Source organism: Penicillium vulpinum (assembly GCF_028829585.1).
Source record: "Penicillium vulpinum strain IBT 29486 chromosome Unknown utg000002l_segment0_segment0, whole genome shotgun sequence".
Taxonomy (NCBI): Eukaryota; Fungi; Ascomycota; class Eurotiomycetes; order Eurotiales; family Aspergillaceae; genus Penicillium; species Penicillium vulpinum.
In genome coordinates, this window is record NW_026643242.1 from 3,975,331 (window position 1) to 3,991,379 (window position 16,049).

The following is a 16,049-nucleotide window of genomic DNA, read 5'->3' on the forward strand; positions in this document are numbered from 1 at the left end:
ACTAGATGTATACATACATATATAGATATATAACCTAGGGTACTATATTATATGTGTAGTATGAAGTGGCGAATAAACTACATATGTACCACTTGATAGGGTACGTCGTACTCCGCGCATACATTATGGAGGTTTTCTTTTTTCTTTTTTATATATCCCCCTCGTTTGGCCCAGTAGACTTTGCTCTATAGACTTTTTTCTCCCATTCCTCCGAGAATAGGCTTGATGGATCAGATATGGATTTTCAGAGGCAGTGCGAGGGAGTGATGGACATACACTTAACGCAAGGGGGATTTCGCGTGGCCTATCGTCAGTTTGTACTTGTTTCTTTTCTTTTTCTTGTTTCATTTTTGCTTTTTTTATTATTATTATAATAACAGAGAATTGAAAAAATGTACTTGTTTTTGAGAGACAAAAAAAAAAGCAAAGAAAAAGAGAAGAAAGGGAAGAAAGACAGAGTACTTCGTACTCCGTACAATAGAATAATCGGTCCAAGAGAAAATACCCCTCCCTTTGTTTATTGGAGGTGGCGCACTGCAGGGGCCATGCCAAAATGGAAGACGCGCAGTTGTTTTTAGGAGTTTTTTCTCCCACGCTTTTTGGAGCGAAGAGGTGAATTTTTGATTTAAATATATGATTCTTCATTCGAATCAATAAAGATAATATACAAAGTACTATGTAATATACAAAGTACTCCGTACTATAGTGAGTATAAGAATCTGGGAATATTTATTGTTTGCTTACCTAATATTTGTTTATGTCACAATCACGCGTCAGTCTAATCCACATCGGGTCATCCAACGATCAACAACGCGACTGCGCGTTAATCGGTTTGGACTTTATTTCTATAACCTCACCTGAATATCCTGGAACATCCTGAAAATTCGATTTGAACATTTAGCCTTCAAAAAAAAAAAACATTCTTAACTTCGTCCAAATCCACAAACCCACGCTCGATTTCCCGATTCTTGGGCAATCACATACCAATACCCAACCCCTCCTCTATTCGCCCTCCCTCGTGGGCTGACCTCGTCTTTTGTATTGGGGGAACTCACCCCTTGCAACCTCTTTCTTTTGGTTGGAATCTTTCCAACACACGCCCTTGACACTACTTTTACCAGAGTGTGATCCAAACTGAAACATTCCACAACTATCGCGCATCCTCGATCTGGTATCCTTGGGTATCAAAATATCAAAACACATCAAAAGTGAAACACCACCGTCACGCGTTGTGTTTATCTCATTTATCTCCCCGTGTGTAGGGCTATCCCCCGTGTGTGTAGGGCGCATGGGAAAAGTTGAATTCCTTTGGAATCCGAGATGGAAGTGGTGTGACTCTTGAACTTGCCACTTGCACCTGCCGACATTTGGAACATTCCATTCCCCGTGCCTTCCTTTGGATATCATATCCACGAATATTTGCGAATATCCGCGAGTATCCAGCCCAGGAGAATATCCAGAATCTCCGAAGTATCCAGAGTATCCTTTGATATCCTGGGTATCCTTGGTTTCCTCTTTTCTGGACGCGTTGTTGATTTGCGCGTGTCAACTTTTGGGGCTCTCTAAACCTCAAATCCTTTTGATTATTGAATCTCGAATCTCCTCGGGATATCTAGATTTACTTCCTTTATTTCCCCCCAAGATATCCAGTGCGCATTTAGTTGTGTGTGACGCGCTTCATTCTGGACTCATTGCGCGGCGCGTTGACACATTCCCCCAATCATGGTTGCAACCTTTTCGCCGCACCGGGACTCCGGTGGCACACTTCATCTGGCATCGCACTCGGGAATCCATCACGTCGACGCCAGTTCTGCTATCCGCCAACTGAGGCGCTCACTTTCGCGCTCCCCCTCTAAGAGTTCCAACTTCTTCCTCAACCCACGTACTCATTCCCCCTCCAAATCCGCCTACATCTCTTCTCCTTTGTCACCCTCACGACGAGCCTCGCAGAACAATTTTGTTCTCTTTCCATCTCATCAGTCTCATCAGTCTCATCAGTCTCATCTCGCTGTCCCTTACCCTCCCAGCGCGAAAATCAGTAGGCCAGCCATGCGTCGACGGACATCACCCCGCAGTCCGGCCAAACGCGTTTTGAGTGTTTCGACGGACAGTGGTAACGCGACTCCAACTCAACCCATCTCTTTATCTTCTGGGGAAGAAAATGATTTGACTCTTGACGATCTCGTCGCACCAGATCAAAGTACCACCCCAGACAATCCTTGTTTTATTAACACTCCTTCTGCCCCGCTGGGTGAATCCACTTTTGCGCCCCGATCAACACTGTCGCGCGTTGAAAAACGACGTAGTGGGACCTTTGGTAGCTTTGCGACTGGCAGTCCTTTGAAGCGCAGCGACGGGATTATGAACTTGGACCAAGCATCACGAGGCAGTCCTTCTGCAAAGCGACGCAGCGTGCACACTCCTCATTTCTCAACGGAGTTTAGCATTTTCGACAACGAAGTCGAGAACACGACTCCAGAGGGATCTCCGACACGTAACGAAATCCCATCTTTCCCCACGCCTGTCCAACCCCACAGTCCATTTGCGACGATTCCAAAGCGCTCATCTTCTCTACGACGCTCAACCCTACAGCAGCGCGGCGACCGACCTCTCTTTGGGCGACCCAGGGCTATGGATGATTCACTTGAGGCGTCACCACCCGAGACACCATTGTCTGTTAGGCCACGAATGTCGTTTGATAGCAGCCTATTCCAACCAGGCAGTGAAAACATTTTCTCCCCTAGGCCGCCAGCCAGCCCTCTTTTCTCCAACCCTCCCGCTAATTCTACTGTCAACACCACTACTCAACCTCCTCGACCCGCTGCTCATCCTCTCTCTCGGACTATCACTCAATCCTCTTCTGGGTCTAGTATTGACGACTCGCCCACTCATGAGCCAATTCACAAGCCCGAGGGCCGACGAACAATGTTCAACTTCTCCAAGTCTCTTCCCGCCGGGTCTACTCGTCCTGCTCCCGTGCGTCAGATATCACGAGAAGAAACAGAGACTTTTGCTACCCCGGATAATTTTAGGCTAGTCAAGCCTTTGCCTGCAGCATTTATGTCCACTGGACTTATCTCCAAGAAAAACCGCAATGCGGAGGAGAATCCTGGATTCAACAAGAACATGCCCGATACACCGTGCAAGCGGCCTGTTAATCTTTTCACCGCTGGGCCAAACCCCACGGACCGGCTGTTTGACAAGTCACGTCTGGCTCATCAATCGGATGTTGTTTCCGCTTCTCCCTTCAACCCACCTACTACCTCGCGTCCTAAGCCAAGTCCCTTCGCTCGGGGCATGGGAATCTTCGGCAGCAGCTTTAATCGCCCCGAGGCCTCGCGGCGTGGAAGTTTCGCGAGCATTGATGGCGATGAACTGATTCTTGCCCAATCGCCCTCTTCCCGACATGACAGTCAGCCTCTCAATGACGACTTCCCTCCCACACCAACCAAGCAGCCCTTCCTCCCCTCTCGCACCTACCCTCCCACCACTTCTCAAATCCCATCTCTGGAACGACTATCCGACACAGCGAGTCCGCTGCATGAGAAGCTTCTGCAGGCATCACCCCACACTCCCCGCGACCAGTACTTCCCTCCCGATCCAAGTGGCCTATCGATCTCTGTGCCAAGTGATCATCAGTATGTGCAGGAGCATGAACTTCCCGCCACTCCAACTGGTCCGCGAGACTCGTGGTCATCATTCAGACGACCCAGTCTCCAGATTAGTGGCTACCATGTTCCAGATGTCGACCCCACTCTGACAGCCCGCTTTGACAACGTTGAGCTTATTGGAACTGGCGAGTTCTCCCAGGTCTTCCGTGTCGCGAAGCCTCACGACGCGTCCTTCCCATCTGTCTTCTCTCTTCCATCAAGCGAACCAAGGTCGCCGACTTCCCTCCCCCATCGGGTGTGGGCTGTCAAGAAGAGCAAGCAGCCCTATTTGGGGCTGAAGGATCGTGAGCGCCGTATTCGCGAAGTCGAGGTTCTCAAGACTTTGACCAACTGTGACCATGTTATTTCCTTTATGGACAGCTGGGAGAGCAATGGTCATCTGTACATTCAAACAGAGTACTGCGAAGAGGGTAGCCTGGATGGCTTCTTAGCCCAAGCTGGACTTAAGGCCCGACTCGATGACTTCCGTATCTGGAAAATTTTGCTAGAGATGTCTCTGGGACTGAAGCAAATCCATGACGAGGGATTCATCCATCTTGACTTGAAGCCTGCCAACATTCTGGTCACCTTTGAGGGTACGTTGAAGATTGGTGACTTTGGCATGGCGGCACGCTGGCCTGCAGAGGACGGTATTGAGGGCGAAGGTGACCGTGAATACATTGGACCGGAGATTCTTATGGGCCGATTCGATAAGCCCGCCGATATTTTCTCACTTGGACTCATTATTTTTGAGATCGCTGGCAACGTGGAACTTCCTGACAATGGAGCATCTTGGCAGAAGCTCCGCAATGGCGATATGAGCGACGTGCCCAGCCTTACCTGGAGCTCAGAGACAAGCATCTTCCGCGATGCCACTGGCAATCCTATCTCAGAAGGGTCATCTTTCGAGGAACTTTGTACATCCGACCTGGGTGACAACGAATTTTGCGATGATTGTGATGATTTCCTGACAAGTCGTCAGCTAAACAACCCCAAACCACAGCGACTCGCACGAAGTGGGGAGCTGATCGATCCACCGAGCTTCATGGTTGATGCCAACCACCCACAGGCATTGGATGGCATTGTTCGATGGATGATCTCCCCGGAACCTCAGAACCGTCCCACAGCCGATCAGATCCTGGAGACTTATGGAGTGCAATTTATTAATCAACGACGCCGTGCTGGCGCCACCGTCTTCGAGGGTAACTGGGGCCCCGCTGACGAGATCTTGGCCGAAGATGCCGAAATGATCGACGTGTAATTTAATATCCCTTTTATTATTGTGCATACGGAGGGTGTCCCATGCTTTATGTTTGTTCTTTTTTTCCTTTGTCACCTCTTTCCTGGCGTTTAACCTCGGAGCATATGTCTTCTTCTTTTTCCCGTCCCATCTTTGATGCCATGTTTTCACGTCACGACTTTATCCCTCTCCACCTCATGCTTCAACGGTTGAAGTTAGGGTTTTCTGTTGTGCGCTGGGCTTTGGGGCGTTTTTGATCCATCTGGTCTGGATCTGGGCGTTACCTTGAGCAGTTCACGGATATCACGACTGGAGTTTCCGAAGGGTTCTTACCCTATTTCGAGGATCTTTTTTTTTTTTTTTTTTTTTTCTTTTCCTTTTGTACGATTCAATACCTAGCGTCTCGAGATGCCAGAAATGTACCAACCTCGCAAGGTGCTTGCTTCTGGAAATGATCAAGGCCATTCTGGCATTCTGCCGTATTCATTCCAACGTGTCTTATCGTCTTGTCCTTGAGATGAATTGCTCCAAAGCGATTATTCTTTTCCAGGGCTGATATCTGGTCTGAACGGCATACCCCGGTTGGTTTGGAAACATCACTGCTATCTTTGCTTCTCTTTGCTTTTTCTCATGATGAATGTGTGCCCTCTGGGCAGTGATGATTCCCTATCCATGTCCTTTGAGCGTGATCTTCTCTGCTAGCTTGGTGTCTTTGGTTGGATACCTGGGTTCCATGTCTGTATAGCAATTGTGGAATTACGAATTGAAATGATATCCTATGAACATCTTCAATTGTAGAATTCAAAGTGTAAAGGCTTATACATGGAAAAGCCATCTACCTTTAAAACTAACAAGGGGGACAAAACAGAGCGAGTAGCATCCAATTTGCCTCTAATTCTTAATGAGATAAAGATTATGTACATGGACATAGAGATAGATCTCCATTCCGGTTCATACATACATATATGCAGATATATATACATATATATATACTTATACCGCCGTTTCAAAGAAGGGTGAAAAATTATGCGATAGAGGCATCTGGTATAAAACATAAACATGATATAATTACATATGTACAAAGCGATATTACCAGTTTATAGGTTATAGCTAGAAAGATTATGTAGCTATGGAATGCTATGAAATGTAGGGTTTGGTGAAAATATCGATTCTTTAAACACCTTTTCCTATTTAAAATGCGATGAAATATTTTAGAGATCGACGTGCAAGTAGTATTCCTAAATGTTGCGATGTATATATATATATATATATTGCGGTAGTGCCTGAGTATTCGAATTTGGATTGCCACGGGATTTCTTGGCGTTTTGCGCAAACTTCTCCAATTTCTTGTTCCAAAACCCCCCTCATATCTTTTGAATCCAGAATCGAACTTCGGCTCATGTCGTATGCTGCCTGCAAGACTCTCTCTAGCATTGAGCTTGGCTTATTAGACCTCGATATTCTGTGCAACATGTGCTGCTACTTTTAGAATCCGCACGATAACCGCATTTTACCTCTCCACCTCACGAAGAAGCTCCTCCCTGCGCATCAACCTCTTAATATCTTCCTTCCACAAGAACTATCCGTATCACACATCATGAACACTAAAGATTTCGTGTCGGACAATCTCATCCGCCTAACGGGTGCGTCGGAGCCCACCGTCATCGATTTCGTGCTCGCGACCGCCAGCTCAGCCAAGTCTACCTCTTCCCTCCAAGATACTCTTGTGTCCTTCCTCGATGGAATAGATGCTAGCCCAGCTGAAATTGGTGCCTTTGCTCGGGAACTCCATGCTCGCATGGGCAAGGGCGCGCAGCCCAGCGCGTCTGCCCCCAAACTCGCGATGAGCAAGGAATCCACGACAAAGAAGTACCGGCTGGTAGACATGGGTGAAGACCAACCAGAGCCCGCCCTATTGCTAGGACCAACCAAAATCGAGGCCGACCGAGAGCGACGGAGGAGACGGGACAGAGACAGCGACAAGGACAGGAGCAGCAGCAAGCGAGACCTCGAGCCTCGGAGTCGCGGAGAAAAGGACGAGAGCCGAAAGCGAGACCGAAGCCGCGATGCAGAGGGTCGCGACCGGCCACGGACGAGGAAGCTCCGCAAGAAGGGCTCCCAGGACTTCGACGATCGATGGGGTGATGAAGAGATCCCCGAAGACGAGATGTACCCAGAGGAATTTGAAGAGTCCCCCTCAAAGCGTACGCGGCTCGACGATGGTTCTGCGTCTCCTAATCCTGCGTCACTGGCCGACGATATCGATATCGACCCTAAGACTAAGCAAGAGATCGACCGCCAACGAGATCTTCGTGAACGAGACGAGTTTGCCAAACGACTGGCCAATAAGGAAAGTATCAAGTCGAAGAAGATTGTTGAGGATCGGACACGTGATGGTGAGGCTGCACGGCGACGTGCGTTGGGCGATGATGCGAGCGCGCGGGCTTCGATGATGCCCGATCTGCGAGAAAGATCTCGACAGGAATACTTGAAGAAGCGTGAGACAGAAAGATTGGCACTTCTGCGACGACAGGTTGCAGAGGAGGCTGCGGAGTTGCGTGAGAACCCGAATCTATCTCGTAAGGAGAAGGAGGAATTCGCGCGCAACCGAGAGGTCCTTCGTCTCGCCGAGGAACGGCTTCGGATCGACGACCACCGCGATGGTTATCAGATGCCGTCTGATTATATTACCGAGAAGGGGAAGATCGACCGGAAGAAGAAGGAAGAAGCCCTGTACAAGCGGTACGTCGAGCGCGATGAGCTGGGCCAAGAGCGATTTGTCACAGAGCACGAGGAGTGGGAGCTGGAACAGGCGGCCAAGGCCAAGGCACAGATCAAAAAGGCCGAGTTCGTGGACGAGGGAGACTACGAGTATGTCTTCGACGATTCGCAGCAGATCAGCTTCGTTATGGACGCCAAACTCGACGGTACACAGAAACCAATGACTAAGGAACAGCTGCAGTTCAAGGAGCAGGTTGATGCAGCGGAGAAAAAAGCCCTCTCGATGGATGAGACCCGCAAGAGTTTGCCTATCTATCAATTTCGTGATCAGATCATTCAGGCTGTGGCAAAGCATCAGGTTTTGATTATCGTTGGTGAAACTGGTTCCGGTAAAACGACACAGATCCCGCAGTACCTCCACGAGGCCGGTTATACTAAGGATGGCCTCAAGATTGGTTGCACGCAGCCGCGACGAGTGGCGGCCATGAGTGTTGCTGCTCGTGTGGCGGATGAAATGGGCACTAAGATTGGAAATGAAGTTGGTTATGCCATCCGATTTGAGGACAACACCAGCGACAAGACCATTCTCAAGTATATGACCGATGGAATGTTGCTGCGAGAACTGTTGACAGAGCCAGACCTGAGCCAGTACGCGGCCTTAATGATTGACGAGGCGCACGAACGGACAGTGCCAACAGATATTGCCTGTGGTCTGCTCAAAGATATTGCCAAGGCACGGCCTGATCTGAAGCTGCTCATTTCCTCAGCGACGATGGACGCGCAGAAGTTCCAGAAGTATTTCGACGATGCGCCCATTTTCAATATCCCTGGTCGTCGATACCCCGTCGACGTGCACTACACTTCACAGCCTGAAGCCAACTACCTCGCTGCAGCCATCACAACGGTCTTCCAGATCCACGTCACGCAAGGACCTGGAGATATTTTGGTCTTCTTGACTGGACAAGAAGAAATCGAGGCCGCCGAGCAAAGTTTACAAGAAACGGCTCGAAAACTTGGGAGTAAGATTCCAGAGATGATTATTGCTCCTATCTACGCCAACCTGCCGTCTGAACTGCAGACTAAGATTTTCGAGCCTACTCCGCCTAAAGCGCGAAAAGTGGTACTTGCCACCAACATCGCCGAGACCAGTTTAACCATTGATGGTATTGTCTACGTGATTGACCCAGGATTCGTCAAAGAAAACGTGTTCAACCCACGTAGCGGGATGGAGAGCTTGGTCGTGACGCCGTGTTCGCGTGCCTCTGCCAACCAGCGAGCCGGACGTGCTGGACGTGTCGGGCCAGGCAAGTGTTTTCGCCTGTATACCAAGTGGGCGTACTATAACGAGCTGGAAGAGAACACCACTCCGGAGATTCAACGTACTAACTTGAACGGAGTGATTCTGATGCTGAAGTCGCTGGGAATCGATCAACTACTCGACTTCGACTTCATGGATCCACCGCCAGCGGAGACCATCATCCGCGCTTTGGAACAGCTATATGCACTCGGGGCGCTCAACGATCGAGGCGAGCTGACCAAGGTCGGCCGGCAGATGGCCGAGTTCCCAACGGACCCGATGCTCGCCAAGGCGATCCTTGCCGCTGATAAATATGGATGCGTAGAAGAAGTGCTGTCGATCGTGTCGATGCTCGGCGAAGGCAGCGCACTCTTCTTCCGACCTAAGGACAAGAAGATCCACGCCGACAGTGCGCGTAACCGGTTCACCATTAAAGACGGCGGCGACCATCTGACGCTCCTGAATGTCTGGAACCAATGGGTTGACTCAGACTTCAGCGTAATCTGGGCGAAAGAGAACTTCCTGCAGCAGCGCAGTCTGACGCGGGCGCGCGATGTGCGTGACCAGCTCGCCAAACTGTGCGACCGCGTCGAGGTCGCTGTCAGTACCTGTGGTTCTACGAATATTCAGCCAATCCAAAAGGCGATCACGGCTGGATTCTTCCCCAATGCGGCGCGACTCCAGCGTGGCGGTGACAGTTACCGCACTATCAAGAATGGACAGTCAGTGTATTTGCATCCATCTAGTGTGCTTATGGAGGTTAACCCTCGCTGGGTAATCTACTTTGAATTGGTGCTTACTAGCAAGGAGTACATGCGCAGTAATATGCCGCTGCAGCCGGAATGGTTGGTTGAGGTTGCGCCCCATTACTATAAGAAGAAGGACTTGGAGAGTCTGGGGTTGGATCGCAAAGTACCCAAGGGGCAAGGGGCGGTTGGGGAGAAGAGTCGAGAGTAGAGTGGATATAGGATGTACAGACTAAAGAACATTTGAAAAAAAAAAGTTTTGAATAGTTTGAATACATGTACAACATACATGTATAGTTCGGATATCATATCCTCAAATATAAAAACTAACACCTCAGGCATCAATTCCCTTCAACCAATCACCGCCCGGGCAATTCAAACCGCGGCAAATCAGCTGAACCTCGGTTTCTTCTCCGCTTTCCCCCAGACTCGGGATTTTATACGTCACACCTTCCGATTTACTTATTTCCTTTTCTTCGCTTTGTTTTTTTTTTGTCTATTCTTCTATTCTTCCACCTTCCAACTTCTCAATCTACACTCAAAAAATGTCTCAAACATTCACCCCTGCCGACGTGGCCTCCCACAACACCGCCGATAAGGGCCTCTACATCATTATCGACAGCAATGTCTTCGATGTAACCAAGTTTGCCGACGAGCACCCTGGCGGCGCAAAGATTCTCAAGCGTGTGGCGGGCAAGGATGCCTCGAAGCAGTTCTGGAAGGTACGTATTTCCTTCTGCTTCTTTTTTTTTTTTTTTGTTTTCTCCAAATCTAAGCTTGTTGTCGGCAATCGGCCGAGAGGCTGCCGAGTCGGTTATTGAAAGTATGCAACTAACACCGTTCAGTATCACAATGAATCTGTCCTGAAGAAGTACACGCCCAAGCTGAAGGTTGGCGAGGTCAAGGATGCTGCAAAGCTTTGAATAATTTGAAAATAAAAGGCAGCGATACATTTTGAGTGTTATGGTTTTGGAGGGACCAGTCCACTGCGGGAAGGCCACAACTGCACATCACAAGAGATATCACGACGTTGTATTTACTCCGCTAGCGAACGTTATACCCGCGATTCGAGTTTGATCCATTTCCTTTATGACTACCATCTTACTACCTGGGCATGGATAGAATAATACAGGATGAAGGTTGATACTACAGGTTTCATTCCTGCTCCAGATAAAACACTTATACATTATGCTTGGACATGTATACGAAGATTCACATAGATATCCAGGATCTGCTGGACTGAGAGTTAAAATATCAAAAAAAAAAGAAACGCCCTTCTCCCTCCCGCTGCACGAGAAATGGTATCCAAATCAAAATGGTATCGACTCGAAAGCGACAAATGGCAAATGGCAGGTGGTAGATGCATGAGGTGAGCAAAGCAGAGAATAAACATGATAGGTGGGAAGTGACAAAATATATATGTCCAGTAACGATGTAGACAAGCCACGGATAGATGTGGCGGTGAACCTGCGCCAAAAAAAGGTATGTTGTTCAAAGAAAAAGAGAACGAAAGAGAGAAGAGGTATATGGTAAGTAATAAGCAAGAAAAAAAAAGATGAGAGGAAAATGGTAGAGAGACGGCAAGTGAAAATCGTCCACTCTAGAATTAGAATCCCCGCCACGCATCTTCAGGACGATACGAGAACTCGCTGCCATGGACAGAAGGTGTGTCAAACTCATACCGCCTCTCACTCCACTGACTGGAAGTTTTGCGAGTATGGTGCTGGCGCGGAGGTGCACGGGGGCGATTAATCTCCTCGGCGTGGTGGTCGATGAAGGCCTCCATACGCACAGTTCCTATATCGAATATATTGCTGCCCGCCACACTGGAAGCACGGCCACTCGTCTCTGAAGGGTGTCGACTGAGACTGCTGCGGCGGCTGCCAATGCCTGGGGGTAGGGCTGGGGGCTGCTGCATGGCGGAGAAGTGGAGCTCCGAGGAGCCGGCTGTGGTGCCGCTGTGTGAAGAGGGCACAGTGCCTGCGCTGGAGAAGCTGCGGAGAGCGCGGAGGGCTGGGGGGCGAGGTGTGGTATTGCTGCGCTTGCGGCCGTGGGTTGAGAAGCGGGGCACATGTGGTGCTTCGGCTGCTAGGTCAATGCTGTCGACTGGGATTTCGGGGACTGGGGCTGGAGCACCGGCGCTGTTGAAGGAGCGTTTGCCCTTTGGCATTGGACGAGGCCGTCCCTTTGCGACGCGGATAGAGTCGCGGATTGGGTTTCGGCGGAGGGAGGCGTGAGGGAGGGTTGGGGATTCTTCTTTTGGGACTGGAGGTAGGGCTGCTAGTTCTTGGAGCCCCATTGAGGAATGGCTGAGGAAGGAGAGGGCCGTTAGCCAGACATAGTGGCGTTCGACCGTTAGTGCTGTGAATTTGAGAGCGCGCTGTGGTGTCAACACCAGGATAGACCGGTTGAATGGGATCGAAGAGCCAGCGCCTTTGGGTACGGGGCTGTCATCTTTGACATCCAGGACGGATTGGATAGTGACTATAATGAGGAGGGATACTATGTTAGCTGCCACTTCCAATCAACTTGAATGAGATTTCTTGAAGACTTACACTTCCGGCCACTCTTGCCGAGCAATGCAGGTCCACTGGTAGGCTGTTTACTACTCCACATAATGGAGCCTTCGTACGGGGCGAGCCAAACCCATCGCTTATGTCGCACACCACTATTCGTGATATTCGCTGACACATCGTCCGGGTTCTTGCCCTCCCAATTTTCCTTGGGCTCGCCCATCCCGAATGATTTACGTCGACGGACGTATTTAAACATCCACTCGCCAACCATGGTCTGAGCAATGGCATCAACGACACTGGTCGGCTGCACGCCGCCGGTGGAATCCTTTCTTTCATGCTGTTCACCGTTCCAGTTTTGAGACGGAGTTGCACGGTGCGAGGCGCGTTTCGGGGGCCCATATCGCTCACGAGGTGCTGTAATATCATCACACGGCATTGGCGGCGGCGGCGGCGGCGGTCGGTATGGTCGGTATGTAGGACTTTCTGGGGAAAAGGTAGAGATTGATCGTGACGGGGAAGAGCGAGTTTCCGGTTCCTCGGTAAACTCTGACTGTGACGTTGCGGCAGCGGAACGCGCTCGGCGGAGGGATGGGCGCCGGATGATGGATTGATGACCGCGGGCTGAGAACTGTCTGCCGTTGAGCGGGAGTTTGCGTGAGCTTAGACGGATGGGCACCGGGAATGGCGGTGCAATGCTTGAGCCTGCACTGCCGCTATCGAGGCTTGGTTCGCTGGGGCTGCGGGCACGGGGTTTCTGGTGCGCGGCGGTTCCGCTTGAGATCATGGCCATTTTGCGCATGCCAGGCTGGCGAATACTTGAGGAGGCCGTGCCAGACCGCTGGGAAGGCCGAGAACGGCTAATATCAGGTGGCCTTGACTCGGGGGAGGACAGCTGCTCGGCGACTTCGGGGAGAGCCACATCGTCTAAGCTGGGTCTTGATTTCGTAGTGATGAGCTTGCCCCGGCTGACAGTGTATGCGGCAAATGGGCGGTTGAGGAGCTCATCGTCAGTGAAGACATCACGTTCGCCATGTGGGCTTTCGTCATCGCTGTTGTGTTCAAAGCCGGCGAAGAGACTGCTAGATCGTAAAGGTCGTCGAATATTGGACAGGGAATCATCTGAGAGCGGACCGTTGTCGTTGTTACCGGGGTAGGCCTGCACATGATCTTGATCGGGTGCTCTAGGAGGCTTCACAGGACCATCTGTCTGATCTGTTACCAGACGTCTCTGGTTTCGTTTTTCAGACCGTGGCGGAAGCGGGGGCACAGTGTAAGACTCGAGGCTAGGCTCCTGGGGTCCAGGGCGAGGTAGTGTATCTTGAATAGCAGAAGGAAGAAGTCTAGCGGGAAGTTTGACCGGGCGTTGATCGATACGGATCTCCTCGGTTTGTATGGCGACGGATCGACAATCAACAATTGCCCGGAAGTTAGCCTGACAAGCAATGTTCTTAGTCTGCGGGGGAAGAACGACACTGTTCCGAGGTGAGGTTGGCTCTGAGCCTGGCGGATGGATGGCGATCATTGGAATGTCCATCTTGGGTGGGACATCATCTGGCAACCAGTTGATACGATTTTCACTTTGAACAACATTTGTTTTTGGCACAGCATTGGTCTGAGTGGATGCTGATGTCATTTGTATCGACTTCGAGGTGGATTCAACAGGTTGAGCCGGCTCAGCCACATTGGCGGTCCATGGAGGACTTGGGAGTTCATCCACAGTCTGACAAGAAGTAGAAACCATCTGAGGTGCAACAGGGAGCATGAGATTATTTTCCGTTCCGGGTATGTTCGCATTTTTGCCATCTTTTTCGGGCTCTGAAGCAACAAGGCCGTCTACAACCTTCGCTTCTATTGTAGGCGACGGAGGAGGTGAGTACTGGATGCCGATATCGCGGTATTCGAATGCCGAGTGCAGTTTCACTGGACTAGGGAGTTCCCAGGCACGGGACTCCATAGTGGGTGAGTGTGGGGCTGAGCTCTGAAGGGAAAGACCCAGGATCTTCCTAGCCTTGCAAGAAATACTATATGACCCCTGTGAGTGAACCGACATTGGACGTTCTTCGGGGAGCGCCTCCGGAGAGGCGGGGAGGTCCTCGTCAGATGGATCAAACTCATCCTCTTCATCAAAGTCAAGTTCTTCCGCCAGGTTCAGACCTGAACTATTCTTGACGCGAGGCACAACACTCATAACCGAGTATCGCACGTTATGGAATATAACCGCCTCTTCAATTTCTTCCGAGCTCACGCTGGTCACGCTAGTGCGTCGACGGCCTAGGCTACTAGATGCCACGCTAGCTGAGTCGCTTTCTTTATTCTTGTCATGAACAAGGTCACCATTCTCACTCGGCTGCGAATGCGAGTTAATAGCCGCCACTTCCTGGGCAGCTGCGACCTCATTCAAAACGGTCTTCAAGCGGCCCTCCACTACGTGAATCTTTCGTTCCAGGGCACGGCGCTCATCCGCCCATGACTCTTGATCACGACTCCAAAGTAATTGTGTTCGTTCAACGTCCTCCTCCCGATTTCGTGTTTTCTTCTGTGCCTGCTCGAGCTTTTTTCGAACATCACTGATGTTCTCGACCGCTTCATCGCGTTCCCGAGCTAGCTCAGTCATCGCAGATGACGTTCCACCTTCCAGCAGTTGGATTTGGTGTTTCAATGAGCGTCCTTCCCAAGTCACCTGGGAGAGATTTGCAGTCAATGTTTCATTTTCCGTCTTTGATTCGTCCAAGCTGTCTTCTAATCGGTCAATTGCCTTGGTTTTGTTCTCTATCTCCCGACGCAGCGAGAGAATTTCCGAAACGAGAGATGCATGGAGGGTGGGCGTGATCCTGCGCGGGTCGAAAGGTGATAAGGTATCCTCGATGATATCATCTTCGTCTGTTTGTCCATCAGGGGAGAATGCGGGGGTCGGGAGGGTAGGTGGAGAGGAAGACGGTGGGGAGGAATCTTGCCGACGCAAAGATGGTCTTGATCTTGATGTTCCATTGGATGGAGCTCGAGACCTGGATCTGAAGGATGGTGCAGGGGATGGGTGGGCCATGGAGGCCGGAGACTGTAAGTCGGCCATCTCTTTTGTGCGCATGTGCCGAATGGAAAGCCTCAAACCATCACCAGGGCTCTCTGCTCGTTGGGCTAGCCAGAGCACGTCACGCACTGGATCCCATCAAAAGACTACCGTAGTTCAACCATCCGAATATTAACTGTTTGAAGCAGATATTGATCTCCAGAGAGAGGTTTCACCTTGTTCAATCGACTGGTCGAACGCGGGATGGAGGGGGTATTCAAGGAGCTTGTGGAACTTGGTGGAACGAAAAGGTCAGCCACAGTTACAGCGCGCAGATATGTGGGATGTATGAGCGGGCCTGCCGAGATTTGGATATGGGCGGGAATAGAGAACACACTAACAACTCTACTTACAGTGACAAAAAGATCGGATCTTTTTTCTTTTTTTTAGCTTAAGAGACAAGATATCCGGGAGATTTGGTCGATCCCAGGAGGGAAAATCAGCCCGTAAGGATGGGTCGATCGTTAGAGAATCTCCTTAAGACCTTAATTTACTCCGTATGTTGGTAATGATCTGAGGCAAGTTGGGAGCTTAGACCTACGGAGTAGACTCGGAAAACACCTTCGGGGGCTCAAATCAGCCTTGCGGCACATCGGAAACTTCGGACGCGAGGAGATTTGGACTTTGGCGCGTCAAAAAAGAAAAGAGAGAAAAAGTCCCAGGGGTGTTCGTTAGGGGGGGATGGGGAAAGAAAAGAATCCACCCGATTAGCCCGCAGGATTCATACTCCACTGCAGCTGCCAGAGACACTAAGACATATGAGCTCCAATCATCTCCCCTGTATAAAACGCTTTAAGGTCTGATCGCGAACA

The 16,049-nt window shown here is 50.3% G+C and overlaps 4 protein-coding genes across 4 annotated transcripts; 3 read left to right on the forward strand and 1 right to left on the reverse strand.

The window, feature by feature from the left end:
- Positions 1-1,722: 1,722 nt before the first annotated feature.
- Positions 1,723-4,911, forward strand: N7479_004543 (tyrosine protein kinase SWE1; the record flags this gene model as incomplete). The annotated part of the gene is made up of 1 exon (XM_057252240.1): positions 1,723-4,911. One exon carries the CDS (start codon positions 1,723-1,725, stop codon positions 4,909-4,911), a length of 3,189 nt encoding a protein of 1,062 aa, XP_057111565.1.
- A 1,576-nt stretch (positions 4,912-6,487) lies between these two features.
- On the forward strand, positions 6,488-9,865 carry N7479_004544 (putative mRNA splicing factor RNA helicase (Cdc28); the record flags this gene model as incomplete). The annotated part of the gene is made up of 1 exon (XM_057252241.1): positions 6,488-9,865. The coding sequence occupies one exon, from the start codon at positions 6,488-6,490 to the stop codon at positions 9,863-9,865; it is 3,378 nt and encodes a 1,125-aa protein (XP_057111566.1).
- Positions 9,866-10,199: 334 nt separating this feature from the next.
- N7479_004545 (cytochrome b5-like heme/steroid binding domain-containing protein) lies at positions 10,200-10,577 on the forward strand (the record flags this gene model as incomplete). The annotated part of the gene is made up of 2 exons (XM_057252242.1): positions 10,200-10,376; positions 10,500-10,577. 2 exons carry the CDS (start codon positions 10,200-10,202, stop codon positions 10,575-10,577), a joined length of 255 nt encoding a protein of 84 aa, XP_057111567.1.
- A 683-nt stretch (positions 10,578-11,260) lies between these two features.
- N7479_004546 (putative nuclear migration protein) lies at positions 11,261-15,255 on the reverse strand (the record flags this gene model as incomplete). The annotated part of the gene is made up of 2 exons (XM_057252243.1): positions 11,261-12,138; positions 12,210-15,255. The coding sequence occupies 2 exons, from the start codon at positions 15,253-15,255 to the stop codon at positions 11,261-11,263; spliced, it is 3,924 nt and encodes a 1,307-aa protein (XP_057111568.1).
- Between the last annotated feature and the right edge of the window lie 794 nt (positions 15,256-16,049).